The 16,333-nt window shown below is 43.0% G+C and overlaps 1 protein-coding gene across 1 annotated transcript in view; it reads left to right on the forward strand.

The window, feature by feature from the left end:
- Positions 1-16,333, forward strand: part of Smc1a (structural maintenance of chromosomes 1A) — a 60,695-nt gene that overhangs the window by 21,872 nt on the left and 22,490 nt on the right. The window contains exons 8-16 of the mRNA XM_045140242.1: positions 146-228; positions 377-584; positions 4,199-4,384; positions 4,467-4,646; positions 4,737-4,883; positions 4,973-5,110; positions 5,472-5,588; positions 5,678-5,784; positions 13,076-13,217. Of these exons, the coding sequence (XP_044996177.1) occupies positions 146-228; positions 377-584; positions 4,199-4,384; positions 4,467-4,646; positions 4,737-4,883; positions 4,973-5,110; positions 5,472-5,588; positions 5,678-5,784; positions 13,076-13,217 (1,308 nt within the window). The remainder of the gene's footprint in view (positions 1-145; positions 229-376; positions 585-4,198; positions 4,385-4,466; positions 4,647-4,736; positions 4,884-4,972; positions 5,111-5,471; positions 5,589-5,677; positions 5,785-13,075; positions 13,218-16,333) is intronic.

A 16,333-nucleotide genomic window follows, 5' to 3' on the forward strand; every position in this document is an offset into this window, starting at 1 on the left:
TATTTTTGGTAGGATTCTTACATTAATGCTAGATTGTGCCAGAATGTTGGGTTTTTGTATAAGTGGGCATATAAGGGGTATAAGCACGGCCCCATTGTTTTGGGTTAACTGGCTGAGCCACTGGTGAACTATATTTGTTACGCAGGCCAAGATCAAGCAAAAGCTACGGGAGATTGAAGAGAATCAGAAACGGATTGAGAAGCTGGAGGAATATATTACTACTAGCAAGTACGTGGCTCTGTGGTCTTCCCTTTTCCTTGCATGCCTGTTTTTCCATGATTTGTCCTGTCCCTCTTCTGGTAGGACTACCAGAGTCCTTCAGCCATGATTATTAACTCATCGGCCAGGCTAACTCCTGTGTTATCTTACATTGTAGGCAGTCCCTAGAGGAGCAGAAGAAGCTGGAGGGAGAGCTCACAGAGGAGGTGGAGATGGCCAAGCGGCGTATTGATGAGATCAATAAAGAGCTGAACCAGGTGATGGAGCAGTTGGGGGATGCCCGCATTGACCGTCAGGAAAGCAGCCGCCAGCAGCGAAAGGCAGAGATAATGGAAAGCATCAAGCGCCTTTACCCTGGCTCTGTGGTAAGATTTGAAACATTTCCTGAGCACACATTTACATTTTTGTGTCTGTGAGGGTATAATGTAGTCCAGGCTGGCCTTGAACTTCTGACTCTCCTGCCCCTATCTCTTGACTGCTGTGATTATAGGTATATGCTACCATGCCCAGGCAAAATTACCATTTTATTCTAAAGGATATTATAAAGGATACACATGAATTACTAGATGGAAATGATGCCCAGGATAAAGCATGGGTGAAGGGGCATGGTGTTTCTGTGCTTCCTCCACAGGTATCCTCTAGGCACTTCCTTTTGTTGAGGTTTCCAGAAGCTCCCTGAACACAGAGCTTTTGGGTTTTTATATAGGCACCAGTATATAGGTATGGTAGATGAAAATGGAACCATGAAATCATTGGCAATTGTTGATCAACTATGCAACCTCTCGGTTCTCTTCCTTGAGGAATGCGGGGGATATGGAAGTCCCAATTTTCTAATCTTACCTTTGACTAGCTGTTATCTTAAAGCTACCTAGATCTCTGGGGAGTTGGTTCGGGTTAAAGGCGCTTGCTTGCAAAGCCTTCCAGCCTGTGTTTTATTCCCAGCCATGCACGTAAAGCCAGACAAGCATTTGTGAGCAGCGGCAAGGGATACTGCATTCCTATATGCACATGTGTACACACACACACACACACACACACACACACACACACACACACACAAATAATTTAGAAAGTGGGCCTAGGAAGGTGGCACATTGGTTAAAGGCACTTGCTTAAAGCTACATAGGAGTGGCCAGTGATCAGTTAGCTCATTATGAATTTTTTTTGGGGGGCTTTTCAAGGTAGGGTCTTACTCTAGCTCAAGCTGACCTGGAATTCACTATGCAGTCTCAGGGTGGCCTCAAAATCATGGTGATCCTCCTACCTCTGCCTCCCAAGTGCTGGGATTAAAGGTGTGCACCACCATGCCTGTCAATAATATTTTTAAAAGAAATAAAAATGTCTTGGTCTGAGGAGACGGTTAAGTGATTAAAAGTACTTATTTGCAAAGCCTGCTGTCCTGGGATAAATTCCCCTGCATCTACGTAAAGCCAGATGCAAAACATGGTATAAGAACCCAGAGTTCATTTGCATTGGCAAGAGACCCTGATGTGCTCATACACACAAACATGAATAAATTATATACATATGTATATGTGTGTGTGTGTATGAATAATTGATAACCTCCAAATAAAAGTATTTTTTAAAAGCTGGCCATGGTGGCATATGCCTTTAATCCCAGCACTTGAAAGGCAGAGTAGGAGGATCACTTAGTTTGAGGCCAGCCTGGAACTGGAGTGAGTTCCAGGTCAGCCTGGGTTAGAGTAAGATCCTACCTCAAAAAAATAAAAAACAAGGGCTGGAGAGATGGCTTAGCGGTTAAGCGCTTGCCTGTGAAGCCTAAGGACCCCGGTTCGAGGCTCGGTTCCCCAGGTCCCACGTTAGCCAGATGCACAAGGGGGCGCGCGCGTCTGGAGTTCGTTTGCAGTGGCTGGAAGCCCTGGCGCGCCCATTCTCTCTCTCCCTCTATCTGTCTTTCTCTCTGTATCTGTTGCTCTCAAATAAATAAATTAAAAAAATAAAAAATTTTTTTTTTTTTTTTTTTTGGTTTTCTGAGGTAGTCTCAAGCTAGCTCAGGCTGACCTGGAATTCACTGTGTAGTCTCAGGGTGGCCTCGAACTCTCGGTGATCCTCCTACCTCTGCCTCCTGAGTTCAGGGATTAAAGGTGTGTGCCACCACGCCCAGCTAAAAGTATTATTTATTTATTTATTTGAAAGCAAGAATGAGAGAGAAAGAATGGGCACACCAGGGCCTCTAGCCATTGCAAATGAACTCCAGATGCATGTGCCACCTTGTGCATCTGGCTTACGTGGGTCTTGGGGAATCGAACTTGAGTGCTTTGGCTTTGCAGGCAACCACCCTAACCACTAAACCATCTCTCCATCCCATAAAATTATTTTTTATTTTCTATTTTACTCTGATCCAGGCTGATCTGGAATTCACTATGTAGTCTTAGGATGGCCTTGAACTCACAGCAGTCTTCCTACTTCTGCCTTCTGAGTGCTAGGATTAAAGGCATGCCCCACCACACCCAGATTATTTTTAATTATTTTAGAGAGAGTGAGAGAGAGAATTGGCTCACCAGGGCCTCAGCCACTGATATTGAATTTCACACACTTGTATCACCTAGTGGGCATGTGCGACCTTGCACTTGCCTTACCTTCATGCGTCTGGTTTATGTGGGATCTGGAGAGTCAAAGTTGGGTCCTTAGGCTTTGTAGGCAAGTGCCTTAACTGCTAAGCCATCTCTCCAGCCCCAAGAAAAGTATTTGTAAAAAATATTTTATTTTAATTTATTTATTTGGGGGGAGGGAGAGAGTGAGCGAGCGTATGAAAATGGGTACACCATGGCTTCCAGCTGCTGCAAATAAACTCCAGATGCATGCACCACCTTGTGCTTCTGGCTTATCTGGGGAATCAAACCTGGTTCCTTTGGCTTTTCAGGCAAAGGCCTTAAGTGCTAAGCTATCTCTCCAGCCCACAAAATTATTTTTTAAGAAAGTTTTCATGCATGACCCCCAATCCCTATGGGGTTGACCTGTATCCCCAATGAGGAAGCCCTCTTCAGAAGAGGGGCAGGGAAGAGAGAAAGGATGTTACCAACATGGGTTGATAACATACTAAATATGTCCATATCTAATAAAAATAACTTTAAAAAAAAGCAGTCTTCTGGCTTGTTACCTCCATTCAGCATTCAGTCTTTTTTTTGTTTTTCTTGAGGTAGGGTCTCACTCTAGTTCAGGTGACTTGGAATTCACTGTGTAGTCTCAGGGTGGCCTCAAACTCACAGCAATCTTCCTACCTTTTATTTATTTATTTTTTTGAGGCTGGCTGGCCTGGAACTCACTGTGATCCTCCCACATCAGCCTCCTGAACTCTGGGGTTAAAAGTGTGTGCTAACATGCCTAGCTCAGTCTTGCCAGGTTCTAAAAGTAGGATTATTAGAAAACCTATAGCTTCACTCTGTTAAAATTGAGTTAAGAGACAGTGTAATCTATTTCTCTGAGCTTATATTTTGTTTGTTTGTTTGTTTTGAGGTAGGGTCTATAGCCCAAGATGACCTGTAATTTACTCTGTAGTCCCAGGCTGCCCTTGAACTCAGTGATCCTCCTACCTCTGCCTCCTGAATTCTGGGATTAAAGGCGTGCACCACCATGCCTGGCTTCTGAGCCTGTTTTGAGGTATTAATACATTAACTGGATTTTCCCTTATGTAACCCATTTCTTCATTCCTTAACTCTCTTCTTATCCAAACTTTTCCACTTTTGGAAAGAATATTAAGATCGGCCATCATGCTGGTCTAAATTGCAGGTAGCAATATTAGCTTAGCAAGTGCCACCCCTCAATCTATTCTCATTCACTTAAGGTAGGATTATGCTGGTACAGAAATAGAGAGCTAGCTTGACTACAAGGCAGCAGAGATGCATTCATTGTTCTTGAGACAGATTGTAGCTTGTTCTTTGTGAGCTGTAACTGCGATTCCTAAGCCAGTTCTTCACAGCCTCTTCATGCTTTAGTTTTCTCTTCCTCTTTTACTCAGTATGGCCGTCTCATTGACCTATGCCAGCCTACACAAAAGAAGTATCAGATTGCCGTGACCAAGGTTTTGGGCAAAAACATGGATGCCATTATTGTAGACTCAGAGAAGACGGGCCGGGATTGTATTCAGTACATCAAGGAGCAACGTGGGGAGCCTGAGACCTTCTTGCCTCTTGACTACCTGGAGGTGAGGCTTGTAGGGATGGGATGAGGGTTTCTTCCCTTGGCCTTCCATGTTCTTCAGCTGCTTCACAGGCTTCTCCACATAGGTGAAACCTACAGATGAGAAGCTCCGGGAGCTGAAGGGGGCCAAGCTCGTGATTGACGTGATTCGCTATGAGCCACCTCACATCAAGAAGGCTCTGCAGTATGCTTGTGGCAATGCCCTTGTCTGTGACAATGTGGAGGATGCTCGACGCATTGCCTTTGGAGGTCACCAGCGCCACAAAGTATGGACCCCTTTGCCCAGGTTGGAGCTGGACAGGCTCAGTACCACAGATTACTGTGTTCACATTTTCTCTTCTCCCTACTCTGTATAGACGGTGGCACTAGATGGAACCCTGTTCCAGAAGTCAGGAGTTATCTCTGGTGGGGCTAGTGATCTGAAGGCCAAGGCGCGGCGCTGGGACGAGAAAGCAGTAGACAAGCTGAAAGAGAAGAAAGAAAGGCTGACAGAGGAGCTCAAAGTAAGCCACAGGCCACACTGATCCTTGCGAGTGGGGATCCTGAGCACAGGTTGGTCACTTTCTGAACACATGCCCCTTGTCCTCTTTAGGAACAGATGAAGGCAAAGCGCAAAGAGGCAGAGCTGCGTCAAGTGCAGTCTCAGGCCCATGGACTGCAGATGCGGCTCAAGTACTCTCAGAGTGACCTAGAACAGACCAAGACAAGACATCTTGCCCTGAACCTCCAGGTAGAGCTTGGCACTTCCCCAGTTTACTCTGGAAGTAATATAATATGTAGTTTTACCTTCTTCTGAAAAACAGTATTACTTCTAAAACATATTTGGCCCAGGGGCTACAGGTAAAGGATTTTGGACATATACTAATGATGTTTACTGTGTGCACAACCCTGTGAGTTAATGCTGGCTGAAATGGAGACTGAGGATACCAGCTATGTGATGTTTCCACAAAGATATTTTAGAAACATGACTGACAGTGCTGAGTGAGGTTTTCTCGGGAGAGCTAGCCCTTCCTGACCATGGGGCTGGTACTGCCAGGGTAGCTCTTTTTCCTCCACAGAGCCTGGTTTCTTATTTAATCCACTGGCTATAGGAAAAGTCGAAGCTGGAGAGTGAACTGGCCAACTTTGGGCCTCGCATTAATGATATCAAGAGAATCATCCAGAGCCGAGAGAGGGAAATGAAAGACTTAAAGGAGAAGATGAACCAGGTTGGTTGGGGATAGGACAAAGGCAAGACTGGGGAGGGAGGCGTGACTGGGACCAAGAATACCTTTGCCCTCTTCACTTCTTCCCTCAGGTAGAAGATGAGGTTTTTGAAGAGTTTTGTCGAGAGATTGGTGTGCGCAACATTCGGGAATTTGAGGAAGAGAAGGTGAAGCGCCAGAATGAAATCGCCAAGAAACGGTAGGTGAGCGTACTGTTAGAAGCCGGGCATGGTGCGCACGTCTTTAATCCCAGCTTTGGGAGGCGGAGGTAGGAGGATCGCTGTGAGTTCCATGCCAGCCTGAGACTACAGAGTGAATGCCAGGTCAGCCAGGCCTAGAGTGAGACCCTACCTTGAAAAACAAACAAACAAACAAAATACTGTTAGAAGGTACCTCAATAATCCTCGTGCCTCTAGCCTGACATCCTTTACTTCCAAAGGGTAAATTCCTTGATTCCTCTATCAGCTAATGTTGCTCCTTTCCTCTATCTAAAAAACAGTTACATGCCTCTTAGAACCATAGTAATTTATTTTAGGTATGCCTGAAACAGGGAAGTGTATGAGCCGGCATGAAAGGATAGTGGGAAGAGTGCCAGCTTTAAATTTGTTTTACCTGCATTAAAATCTCAGCTCTACAACTTATCTTGGATAATGATTTGACTTTTTCTAAGCCAGAATTTCTCTAAAATAAGGCAATAATGATACCTAGTTTGTGTCATTGTAGGCAGGGCCATATGAAATTATCCTTGTGAACTAGTCAGCATAATACTAAGTGCCAACAAAGAATAATAAACGTTAGCTATTTTTTAAAATTATTTGCAAGCAGAGAGAGACAGAGACTGGGTACACCAGGGCCTCTTGCCACTATAAATAGAGTCCAGACACATGTGCCACTTTGTGCATCTGGCTTTATTTATGTGGGTATTGGGCAATCGAACCTAGTCTGGCAGGCTTTGCACAAGCAAATACCATTAACACATGTTCCACCTTGTGCATCTGACTTACATAGGTACTGGGGAATCGAAACTGGGTTCTTAGGCTTTACAGGCAAGTGCCTTAACCACTAAGCCATCATTCCAGCCCTTTAATGAGTTTGTTTTTTCTTAACATCAACCTTGTACCAGGCTGTCTTATGCTAGATATTAGAAGGCCTGAGGGAGATGGAGGTAAGAAAGAGATGAATATGACATGTCATTGAAGATCACCACCTGTATCCTGGGTCTCAGTTAACAGTTCATCTACAGCCAGATGTGGAGGCACACTCCTGTAATCCTAGATATTCAAGAGGATTCCAAGTTCAAGGTCAGCCTTACAGTGTACCAAGACTCTGTTTCAAAATACAATAAAAAGCAGGTGGGAGCTGAAACTACTTCATTGGTAGAGTATTTGTCTAATATATCTGAAGACCTGTGTTCAATCTACTGCCCACTCCCCAAAAAATTAGAGTGTAGTGGTTAACTTCTTTAATCCCAGCACTTGTGAATCTGAGGCAGGAGGATTGTTACATATTTGAGGCCAGCCTGGACAACAGAGTGTGATGCTGTCTCAGCCAGAACAAAATACAAACAAGCAAATGAAAAAGTCATTTAATTGTTCATGATTATAGTAGATATCCATTGTATTCCTACCCCAAGCCAGGCCTTGGATTCAGTTCTATATCCCTTGAGCCTGGCTTGGGGTAGGAATACAATGGATACTTGGGAGAATAGGTAGATGAACAATTTTAGGATGGTATAATTGGTGGTGTCATTGAGGTAACTACAAAATACAAAGATATTTTCAAGATTAAAAATCAAGAAACCAGGCAGAAAAATGCTCAGAAGATATAGTTGGTATTTCTTTTTTTTATAGTTGATATTTCATAGAGAAATTTGAATGGCTGACAGTTGTAGGAATTGATGTTCATTCTGTCTGTCTATATATTTATTTGAGAAAGATAGAGAAAGTATGGGCCTCCTGTCACTGCAAACGAATTCCAGATGCATGCCCCACTTTGTGTGTCTGGCTTTATGTGAGTATTGGGGAATCAAACTCTGGGTACTGGAGCATTGAACCCTGGGCCATTATGCTTTACATGCCTTTTTACATGAGCCATCTCTCCAGCCCAGTATTCAATTTCTTTTTTTTTTTAATTTTTTTTTATTTATTTGAGAGAGAGAAAGAGGCAGACAGAAAGAGAGAATGGGAGTACTAGGACCACCAGCCACTGCAAATGGACTCCAGACACATGTAGCACCACCCTGTGCATCTGGCTTTATGTGAGTATTGGGGAATCAAACTCTGGTCCTTAAGCTTTTCAGGCAGGTGCCCCCACTCCTGAGCCATCTCTCCAGCCCTCAATTTCTTAATTTCTTTCTTTTTTTGAGTTGTGTTTTTATTCTTTTTGTTGTTGTTGTTGTTGTTGTTTGGTTTTTCAAGGTAGGGTCTCGCTCTAGCCCAGGCTGACCTGGAATTCACTATGTAGTCTCAGGGTGGCCTCGAACTCATGGTGATCCTCCTACCTCTGCCTTCTGAGTGCTGGGATTAAAGGTGTATGCCACCATGCCCAGCTAGTCTTTTATTTTGATGTCATCATCTTTTCCTTCTATTATGTGGGTCTTGCGTAGGTAGTACCAGGCACTGCAAGGTCATGGATATTTGTCTAGAAGATTGCATTGTAAGGAGTCCTACCCTTCTTTTGGCTTTTATATTCTTTCTGCCACCTCTTCTGCAATGGTCCCTGAGCCTTGGAAGCTATGATAGAGATGTCTCAGTGCTGAACACTTCTCTATCACTTCTCAGCACTATAGTGCCTTTTGAGTCATCTCAGTGGTTCAGTGGTCACTGGCATCTGAAAAGAGAAGCTTCTCTAACCAAAATGAGAGTAGCATTAATACATGATTATGAAAAGTGCTTAGAGGGCAGTTTGGTGAGCATAATATATGCATTTAGCCATACAACAGCAGACATTAAACTCCTAGAGCTTCATGACTTCTCCTGCCGCAAGCTTTTGACTGTTTTTTTTTTTTTTTTTAGCACTAGGCATGTATTCCCTCCTGTGGAGTGGGCCTCCAGTCCAATTATAGAGTGGTTGATTTTCCCCATAACAAACATGCCACTATTGCACTAGTTAGCCCTCAATTTCTTTTTAATTATTATCTTTTGATTTTTTGAGGTAGGGTCTCACTCTAGCTCAGGCTGACCTGGAATTCACTATGTAGTTTCAGGGTGGCCTTGAACTCATGGTGATCCTCCTACCTCTGCCTCCCGAGTGCTGGGATTAAAGGCATATGCCATGCCTGGTTTAGCCCTCGATTTCTTTTCTTTCTTTCTTTCTTTCTTTCTTTTCTTTTCTTTTCTTTTTTTTTTTTTTTTGGTTTTCCAAGGTAGGCTCTCGCTCTAGCTCAAGCTGACCTGGAATTCACTATGTAGTCTCAGGGTAGCCTTGAACTTAGGCAATCCTCCTACCTCTGCCTCCCGAGTGCTGGGATTAAAGGCATGTGCCACCATGCCCAGATGCATATACTCAATTTCTTTTTCTTTTTTTTTTTCAACTTTAAAAACATTTATTTGAGAGCGACAGACAGAGAGAGAAAGAGGCGGATAGAGAGAGAGAGAGAATGGGCATGCCAGGGCCTCCAGCCACTGCAAACAAATTCCAGACACATGCACCCCCTTGTGCATCTGGCTAATGTGGGTCCTGGGGAATCGAGCCTCGAACCGGGGTCCTTAGGCTTCATAGGCAAGAGCTTAACTGCTGAGCCATCTCTGCAGCCCTCAATTTCTTAGTTAAAGGGATATAAGCCAAAACAACCTAGTCATATTTGCTAAAATTGTCTACATAGGTCTCCTTTAGTATAAGGAGATTTTCTCTCTCTTCCTCTGGGTATGTGTTCCAGAGAGTCTTGCCATGGCATCAGAAAGAGGCACATTTAGAGGTTGTTCATTTTGGCATAATCTGTGTTAGTGCAATGTTGGTAGCAATGAGGTGGTCATCCATGGAAAGAAAGTGTTAAATTAAATATGGTCAATATACAGACTGTGGAACACTACAGAGCAACTCAAAGCAAGAGTCAGTTTATAGGCAATAGCATGGATAAATTATAAACTTAGTATTTACTGGAAAAATTTGAGATTTCTTTTTCCTTTCTTTTTTTAATTTTTTTATAATTAACAACTTCCATGATTATAAACAATAGCCCATGGTAATTCCCTCCCACTTTCCCCTTTGAACCTCCACTCTCCATCATATCCCCTCCCCCTCTCAATCAGTCTCTCTTTTATTTTGATGTCATTATCTTTTCCTCCGATTATGATGGTGGTTTTTTTGTTTGTTTGTTTCGTTTTGTTTTGTTTTTCAAGGTAGGGTCCCACTCTAGCTCAGGCTGACCTGGAATTCACTATGTAGTCTCAGGTAAGCCGTAAACTCATGGTGATCCTCCTACCTGTGCCTCCCAAGCACTGGGATTAAAGGCATGTACCACCATGCCTAGCATATGCAAATTTTGAAATTGGCATACAAGTACACGTTTTAAGGGTGTGTGATGTGTATGTCCCTTTGAGGTATGCATTCATAGAAAGCAAAGGTGATGACTGTAGAAATTATAGGTTGAATTAAAGGAGGTAAGGGGAAAGTCATGCATAAATAGCAATGGCATGTGCATTATGGATTAAGGCATTTGCTCAGCTTAACTTTGCACCTGAAATCCAAAAAAGAAGGAACCAATGAAGTGTTGCAAAACTAAGAACCTGGTCTGAACTCCCAAGAAATACATTAAAGAATAAGGAGTGGGGGCTGGAGAGATGGCTTAGCAGTTAAGGTACTTTCCTGCAAAGCCAAAGGACCCATGTTCAACTCCCTAAGACCCACGTAAGCCAGGTGCACAAGGGGGTGCATGCATCTGGAGTGAGTGTGCAATGGCTGGAGGCCCTGATGTGCCATTCTCTATCTGCCTTTTTCTCTCTCCTCTCTCAAATAAATAAGTGGAAAAAACCCAAAAACAAAAACCCAAGAACAAGGAGTAATGAACTAGAGACCTGAAGAGTAAGTAGATTTAGCCAGCCAAGCAGTGACAGAAGGGAGTTCTTGACAGTGAGAATGACATGCTTGGCTGGAGGTGTGACAAAGCATGCCTTGTTCTGGAGAGTAAGTAGTTTTGAATGCTTGGAGCATAGAAACAGTCAGAGGATGTGGATAGGTCAGCAGGGGCCAGATCACAGAGAGCTTTATGAGTCATGCTTAGGAAATTGGACTTAACATTACAAAGCTCAAAATTATAGAGTTAATTACATTCCATTTGGATTATAGTGACTGAGGTTTAAGCTGCTGGCATGAAATCTAACAACATGTGTCACACCACATTGGGTGCTGGAGGGGCAGCTGGAAGCTCATCCCGCCTGGCCTGCTAGAATCTTTTTTTTTTTTAATTTATTTATTTGAGAGGGGGAGTGCAGATGGAGAGAGAATGGGCCTCTAGCCACTGCAAAGGAACTCTAGACGCATGCGCCTTCTTGTGCATCTGGCTTAGGGTACTGGGAAATTGAACCTGGGTCCTTAGGCTTCACAGGCAAATGCCTTAATCGCTAAGCCCTCTCTAGCCCCCTGCTAGAATATTTGTGCTCATTATGTACTCTGAGTTTCTGAAGAAGTAGGGGGAGAGGACCATATCAAGGACTGGAGTATTTTCTCTATGATCTTGGTTCTAAAATCTTGGGATAGAGATGATTATAGCCAATATTCCTGGCAGGGAGGATGATACTGAGATTTATAAGTAGTAACTATGTATCAGCCATGCATGGTTCTAACCACTTTATAAATATTAACTGATTAAGAAACTTCCCCGAGCCGGGCATGATGGTGCATGCCTATAATCCCAGTACTCAGGAAGCAGAGGTAGGAAGATTGCTGTGAGTTTGAGGCCACCCTGAGACTATATAATTACATAGTGAATTCCATCTAGGTCAGCCTGGTGTAGAGTAAGACTTTACCTTAAAAAACAAACAAACAAGCAAAAAAACAAAAAAAAGAAAGAAAAAGAAAAGAAAGAAACTTCCCCAACTGAGATTATTTTCACAGATGAGGAATTTAGGGTTTTAAAAATCCAATTAGCTGCGTGTGGCGGCACTAGGGAGGCCGGGGTAGGAGGATCCCTGTGAGTTTGAGTCCAACCTGAGAGTACGTAGTGAATTCTAGGTCAGTCTGGGCTAGAGTGAGACCCTACCTGGAAACCTCCCCCTTCAAAAAAAAAAAAAATCTAGGGCTGGAGAGATGGCTTAGCGGTTAAGCACTTGCCTGTGAAGCCTAAGGACCCCGGTTCGAGGCTCGGATCCCCAGGTCCCACGTTAGCCAGATATACAAGGGACGCATGCATCTGGAGTTCGTTTGCAGAGGCTGGAAGCCCTGACGTGCCCTCTATCTCCCTCTATCTGTCTTTCTCTCTGAGTCTGTCGCTCTCAAAAAAAAAAAAAAAAAAAATCTAATTGCCTGAGTTCACACTAGTACTAATGGGCACAATTGGGATACCAGCCCTGTTAACCCTCTATTACACTGTGGGTGAAGACATATAGAAAAGAGTGTTGTTGCTATTATTGTTTTTGAGGCAGGGTCTTAGTCTTGCAAAAGCTGACCTGGAACTCAGTCTGTAGCCTCGTCTTGCCTTAAACTCACAGTGATCCTGCTATCTCAGCCTGAGCTGAGATTAAAAGGCACATGCCACCACACCTGGCAAGCCTGGGTTTTGATGGTAAATTTGGGTGGCAATTTCATATGTGCTGTCTACTGGCTGTGTGGCCTTGTGCCAGCTCTTTAACTTCTTAGCCTAAGTTTCCTGTGTAAATTAGGGTAATGCCTTGTAGGGCTGTTGATGAGAAGAAGAGAGATATTGTATGTAAAATAAAAGCAGAACTGGGGAGATTGCTCAGTGATCACAAGCACTTCCTGCACAGGTGTAAGGGCCTGAGACCCCCTGAGTTTGATCCTCCAGCAGCCATGTAAACAGCTGGGCATGGTCATGCACATCTGTAACCCCACTCCTGCAGGGGGCACTTATCACACATTTACTAGAGTTCACTGGCAAATCCAAACAAACAGCAAAACCAGTGAAAATGTTAGCTCTGGGTTGAGTGAGAGACTGTTTCAAGAAAACAGGCTGTTGAGTTGAACACCTGATGTTCTTAGCCTGTGCACACAAACATACACATCTGCACAGATGTGCACAGATTCCACACATCACTTCATATCACACACCATACACAAACTTCACACACACACACACCCCATAGCCAGTAGATTCAGATCTTTTTATGCTTCCTAGGACATGGGGGAGATGCTAGAGTCTCCAGTGTTTAGAGGGAATAAATGGGACCTGGCCCAGTCGCCTTTGTTTTACGCAAGTTTTCGTTTAGCTTTTGGGTATAGTTTTGTGTGCATGTGGGTTGAGGTGATGGTGATTGATATTCAGCAGTAACTTGAAGGCCTTGAGCTCTAGGCCTAGTTCCCCTTTCTTTCTACAGTTTGGAGTTTGAGAATCAGAAGACTCGTTTGGGCATCCAGTTGGATTTTGAAAAGAACCAACTGAAGGAAGACCAGGATAAAGTACACATGTGGGAACAGACAGTGAAAAAGGATGAAAATGAGATAGAAAAGCTCAAGAAGGTAAGGAAGGAGAAAGTTAAAAATTGAATAGATGTGACATACCCCAAATTTCTTATGTGAGTCAATAAGAAAAACATCAAGACCTAAATTGGGGGGTGATGAGGTAAGTGGTATAAATAGTTCAAAAGCTCCAAATATCCCACCAACACAAGTAATTTAGCTTTATCAAAGAAAATCAAGCTAAAGCAACCATTGGAGATAATTTATTTTCTATTAGATTGTCCAGTATTTCAAAATAAAAACAAGACAGTGTTCATGACTTTCTGTGATACAGGAGATCAGTTTTTAAAAATATATTTTATTTATTTGATAGAGAAAGTGGGAGAGGGAGAGAGAGAATGGGCATGCCAGGGCATCCAGCTACTGCAAATGAACTCCAGGCTCATGGGCCTCCTTGTTCATCTGGCTTACATGGGTCCTGGAGAGTCAAACCGGGATCCTTTGGCTTTGCAGGCGAATGTCTTAACTGCTAAGCTATCCCTCCAGCCAGAGGTGACCAGTTTTTTGTGTTATATGACAGCATCCATCAAGAAGCTTCATAATGCATTTGTACCCTCTGATATACCTGAGCAGGTGATCGAAAGTGCAGGCAAAAGCTTTGTGCAAACATGTTGATATTTGTTACAGCATTATTTATAGTTCCAAACTGAAATCTACCCAATACCCTTTGGAAAGAAGGAATTTAGAAAATTATGCTACATTCATGTATTTGTGTAGTTTAGTGGTCTTTAAACTTTGGTAATATAAAGATCCCATTTAAAGTAAAACTAGCCAGACATGGTGGTGCATCCCTTTAATCCCAACACTCAGGAGGCACAGGTAGGAGGATCACATCGAGTTTGAGGCCAGGTTGAGACTACATAGTGAATTCCAGGTCAGCCTGGACTAGAGTGAAACCCTACCTCCAAAAGCCAAAAAAAAAAAAAAAAGGTGAAACTACTTTCTGAGATTGCCAATGTTGCTTAAATCCTGATGTAACTTAAATATATAGAAGTATATACTTAACCAAAAGTCAAGACAATCTTAAAATTAAATACTAGCAAAAGGAAGAAAATTCACTTTTTCAAAAAGGTAACTTGTATATTAAATAGAACTCAGATTAACAATTACTTAGAGAGGGTTGGAGAGATTGATCAGTAGTTAAAGTGATTGCCTGCAAAGCCTAATGACCCAAGTTTGATTCCCCAGTACCCACATAAAGCCTGATGCACAAAGTGGCAGCTAGATCCCTGGTGTGCCCATTCTCTCTCTCTCTCTCTCTCTCCCTCTCTCTCTCTCTCTCTCTCTCTCTCTCTCTCTCTCTCTCTCTCTCTGCCAGGCATGGTGGTGCATGCCTTTAATCTCAGCATTTGGGAGATAGGTAAGAGGATTGCTGTGAGTTCAAGGTGAGCCTAAGACTACATAGTAAATTCTAGGTCAGCTTGTGTAAGACCCTACCTCCAGAAACAAACAAACAAAAAAAAAAAATACTTAAAGGATCAGCAATTGTTTTAGCCCTTAATCTGTTGGAGTCATGTTCTAAAAATATTGGAGTTAACTGGTTATTTATTTATTTATTTTGTTTTTTTGAGGTAAGGTCTCACTCTAGCTCAGGCTGACCTGGATTTTACTATGTAGTCTCAGGGTGGCCTCGAACTCATGGCGATCCTCCTACCTCTGCCTCCTGAGTGCGGGGATTAAAGGCATGCATCACTACACCCTGCTAACTGGTTATTTTATTTGATTATTTTCATTATATCACTATTTGGAAAAAACAAAAAAAATAAGACATTGGATAATTCTAGGGTAAATGCATGCCTGGCAACCAAATCCAGTGTCTTGGGGATGTAGCTTATTTGGTAGCGTGCTTACTTAGCATGCACAAAGCCCTGGGCTGGATCCCCAGAATGGCTTCAATCAGGTGTGGTAGTGCATGCCTGTAATCCCAGCAGTCAGAATGTGGAGGAAGGAGGATTGGAAGTTCAAGTTCTGAGGACAGCCTGGCCTACATGAGACACTGTTTGGAAAAAGATCCAGCATTTTAATATTCATATTTTTCCTTTAGCTCCTCTGCTTCGTCAGCGTAAGCATTAATGTTTTCTTTTCCCCCCCTGAGTATTTTCAGCTTGTTTCCACTTGGCCTTGAGTTTGAGGTCCAACATCCTGAGTTGTTCTGTGTTTATGTTGCTCACAATCCTTTGTAGTGGCCGTAGATGAATAGCATCTTACCATCTGCTGGCTTGGTCTTGACATGTATAACACATAGCAGCTTTCTCAAACTTAGCCTGAAACATGTCATAGGATTTTAAGGATTTCTGCAAACCTACAAAAAAGATGAGGAGCAGGAAGAAGTAGACCTAGCATTCTAACCCCAAATTCAGATTAGCCAAATAACTTCAGTGCAACAGATGATGTTTTGCTGGAAGTCAGCCATTTCATGGTGTGACTGTTAGTGTCAGCTGCAAGCATGCCTGTTTAGCATGCCTATGTTGCTGTTTTGTATGACGACTCTTTCCTTATACCATTCTTTAAATTACTGTGAAACAGTTGTTCCGTATAACATTCTATTCTGAGGGAAATTTGGTTTTCTTGTTTTGAATATATCACTTGATTTTTTTTTTTTGTTTGTTTTTTTGAGGTGAGGTCTCACTCTAGCCCAGGCTGACCTGGAATTCACTGTAGTGTCAGGGTGGCCACTCATAGCAATTCTCCTGCCTCTACCTCCCAAATGCTGAGATTAAAGGTGTGTGCCACTACACCCAGCTTCCTTTGATTTTTTTTTTCCCGAGGTGACCTCGAACTCATGGCAGTCCTCCTACCTCTGCGTCCCAAGTGCTAAGATTGAAAATGTGCACCACTACGCCCAGCTTCATTTGATTTAAGAAAAAATTATTTATTTATTTGAGAGAGAACATAGGTGTGTTAGGGCCTCTAGCCACTGCCAACGAACTCGAAATGCATGCTCTACCTTGTGCATCTGTCCTTTGGCTTTGCTGGCAAATGCCTTAACTGCTAAGCCATCTTTTCAGCCCCTCATTTGATTTTTTGTTTTGTTTTGTTTTGTTTTTCGAGGTAGGACTTCACTGTATCCCAGGCTGATCTGGAACTCAGTATGTAGTCTCAACGTGGCCTTTAAC

This window comes from Jaculus jaculus, chromosome X (genome assembly GCF_020740685.1).
Source record: "Jaculus jaculus isolate mJacJac1 chromosome X, mJacJac1.mat.Y.cur, whole genome shotgun sequence".
NCBI lineage: Eukaryota > Metazoa > Chordata > Mammalia > Rodentia > Dipodidae > Jaculus > Jaculus jaculus.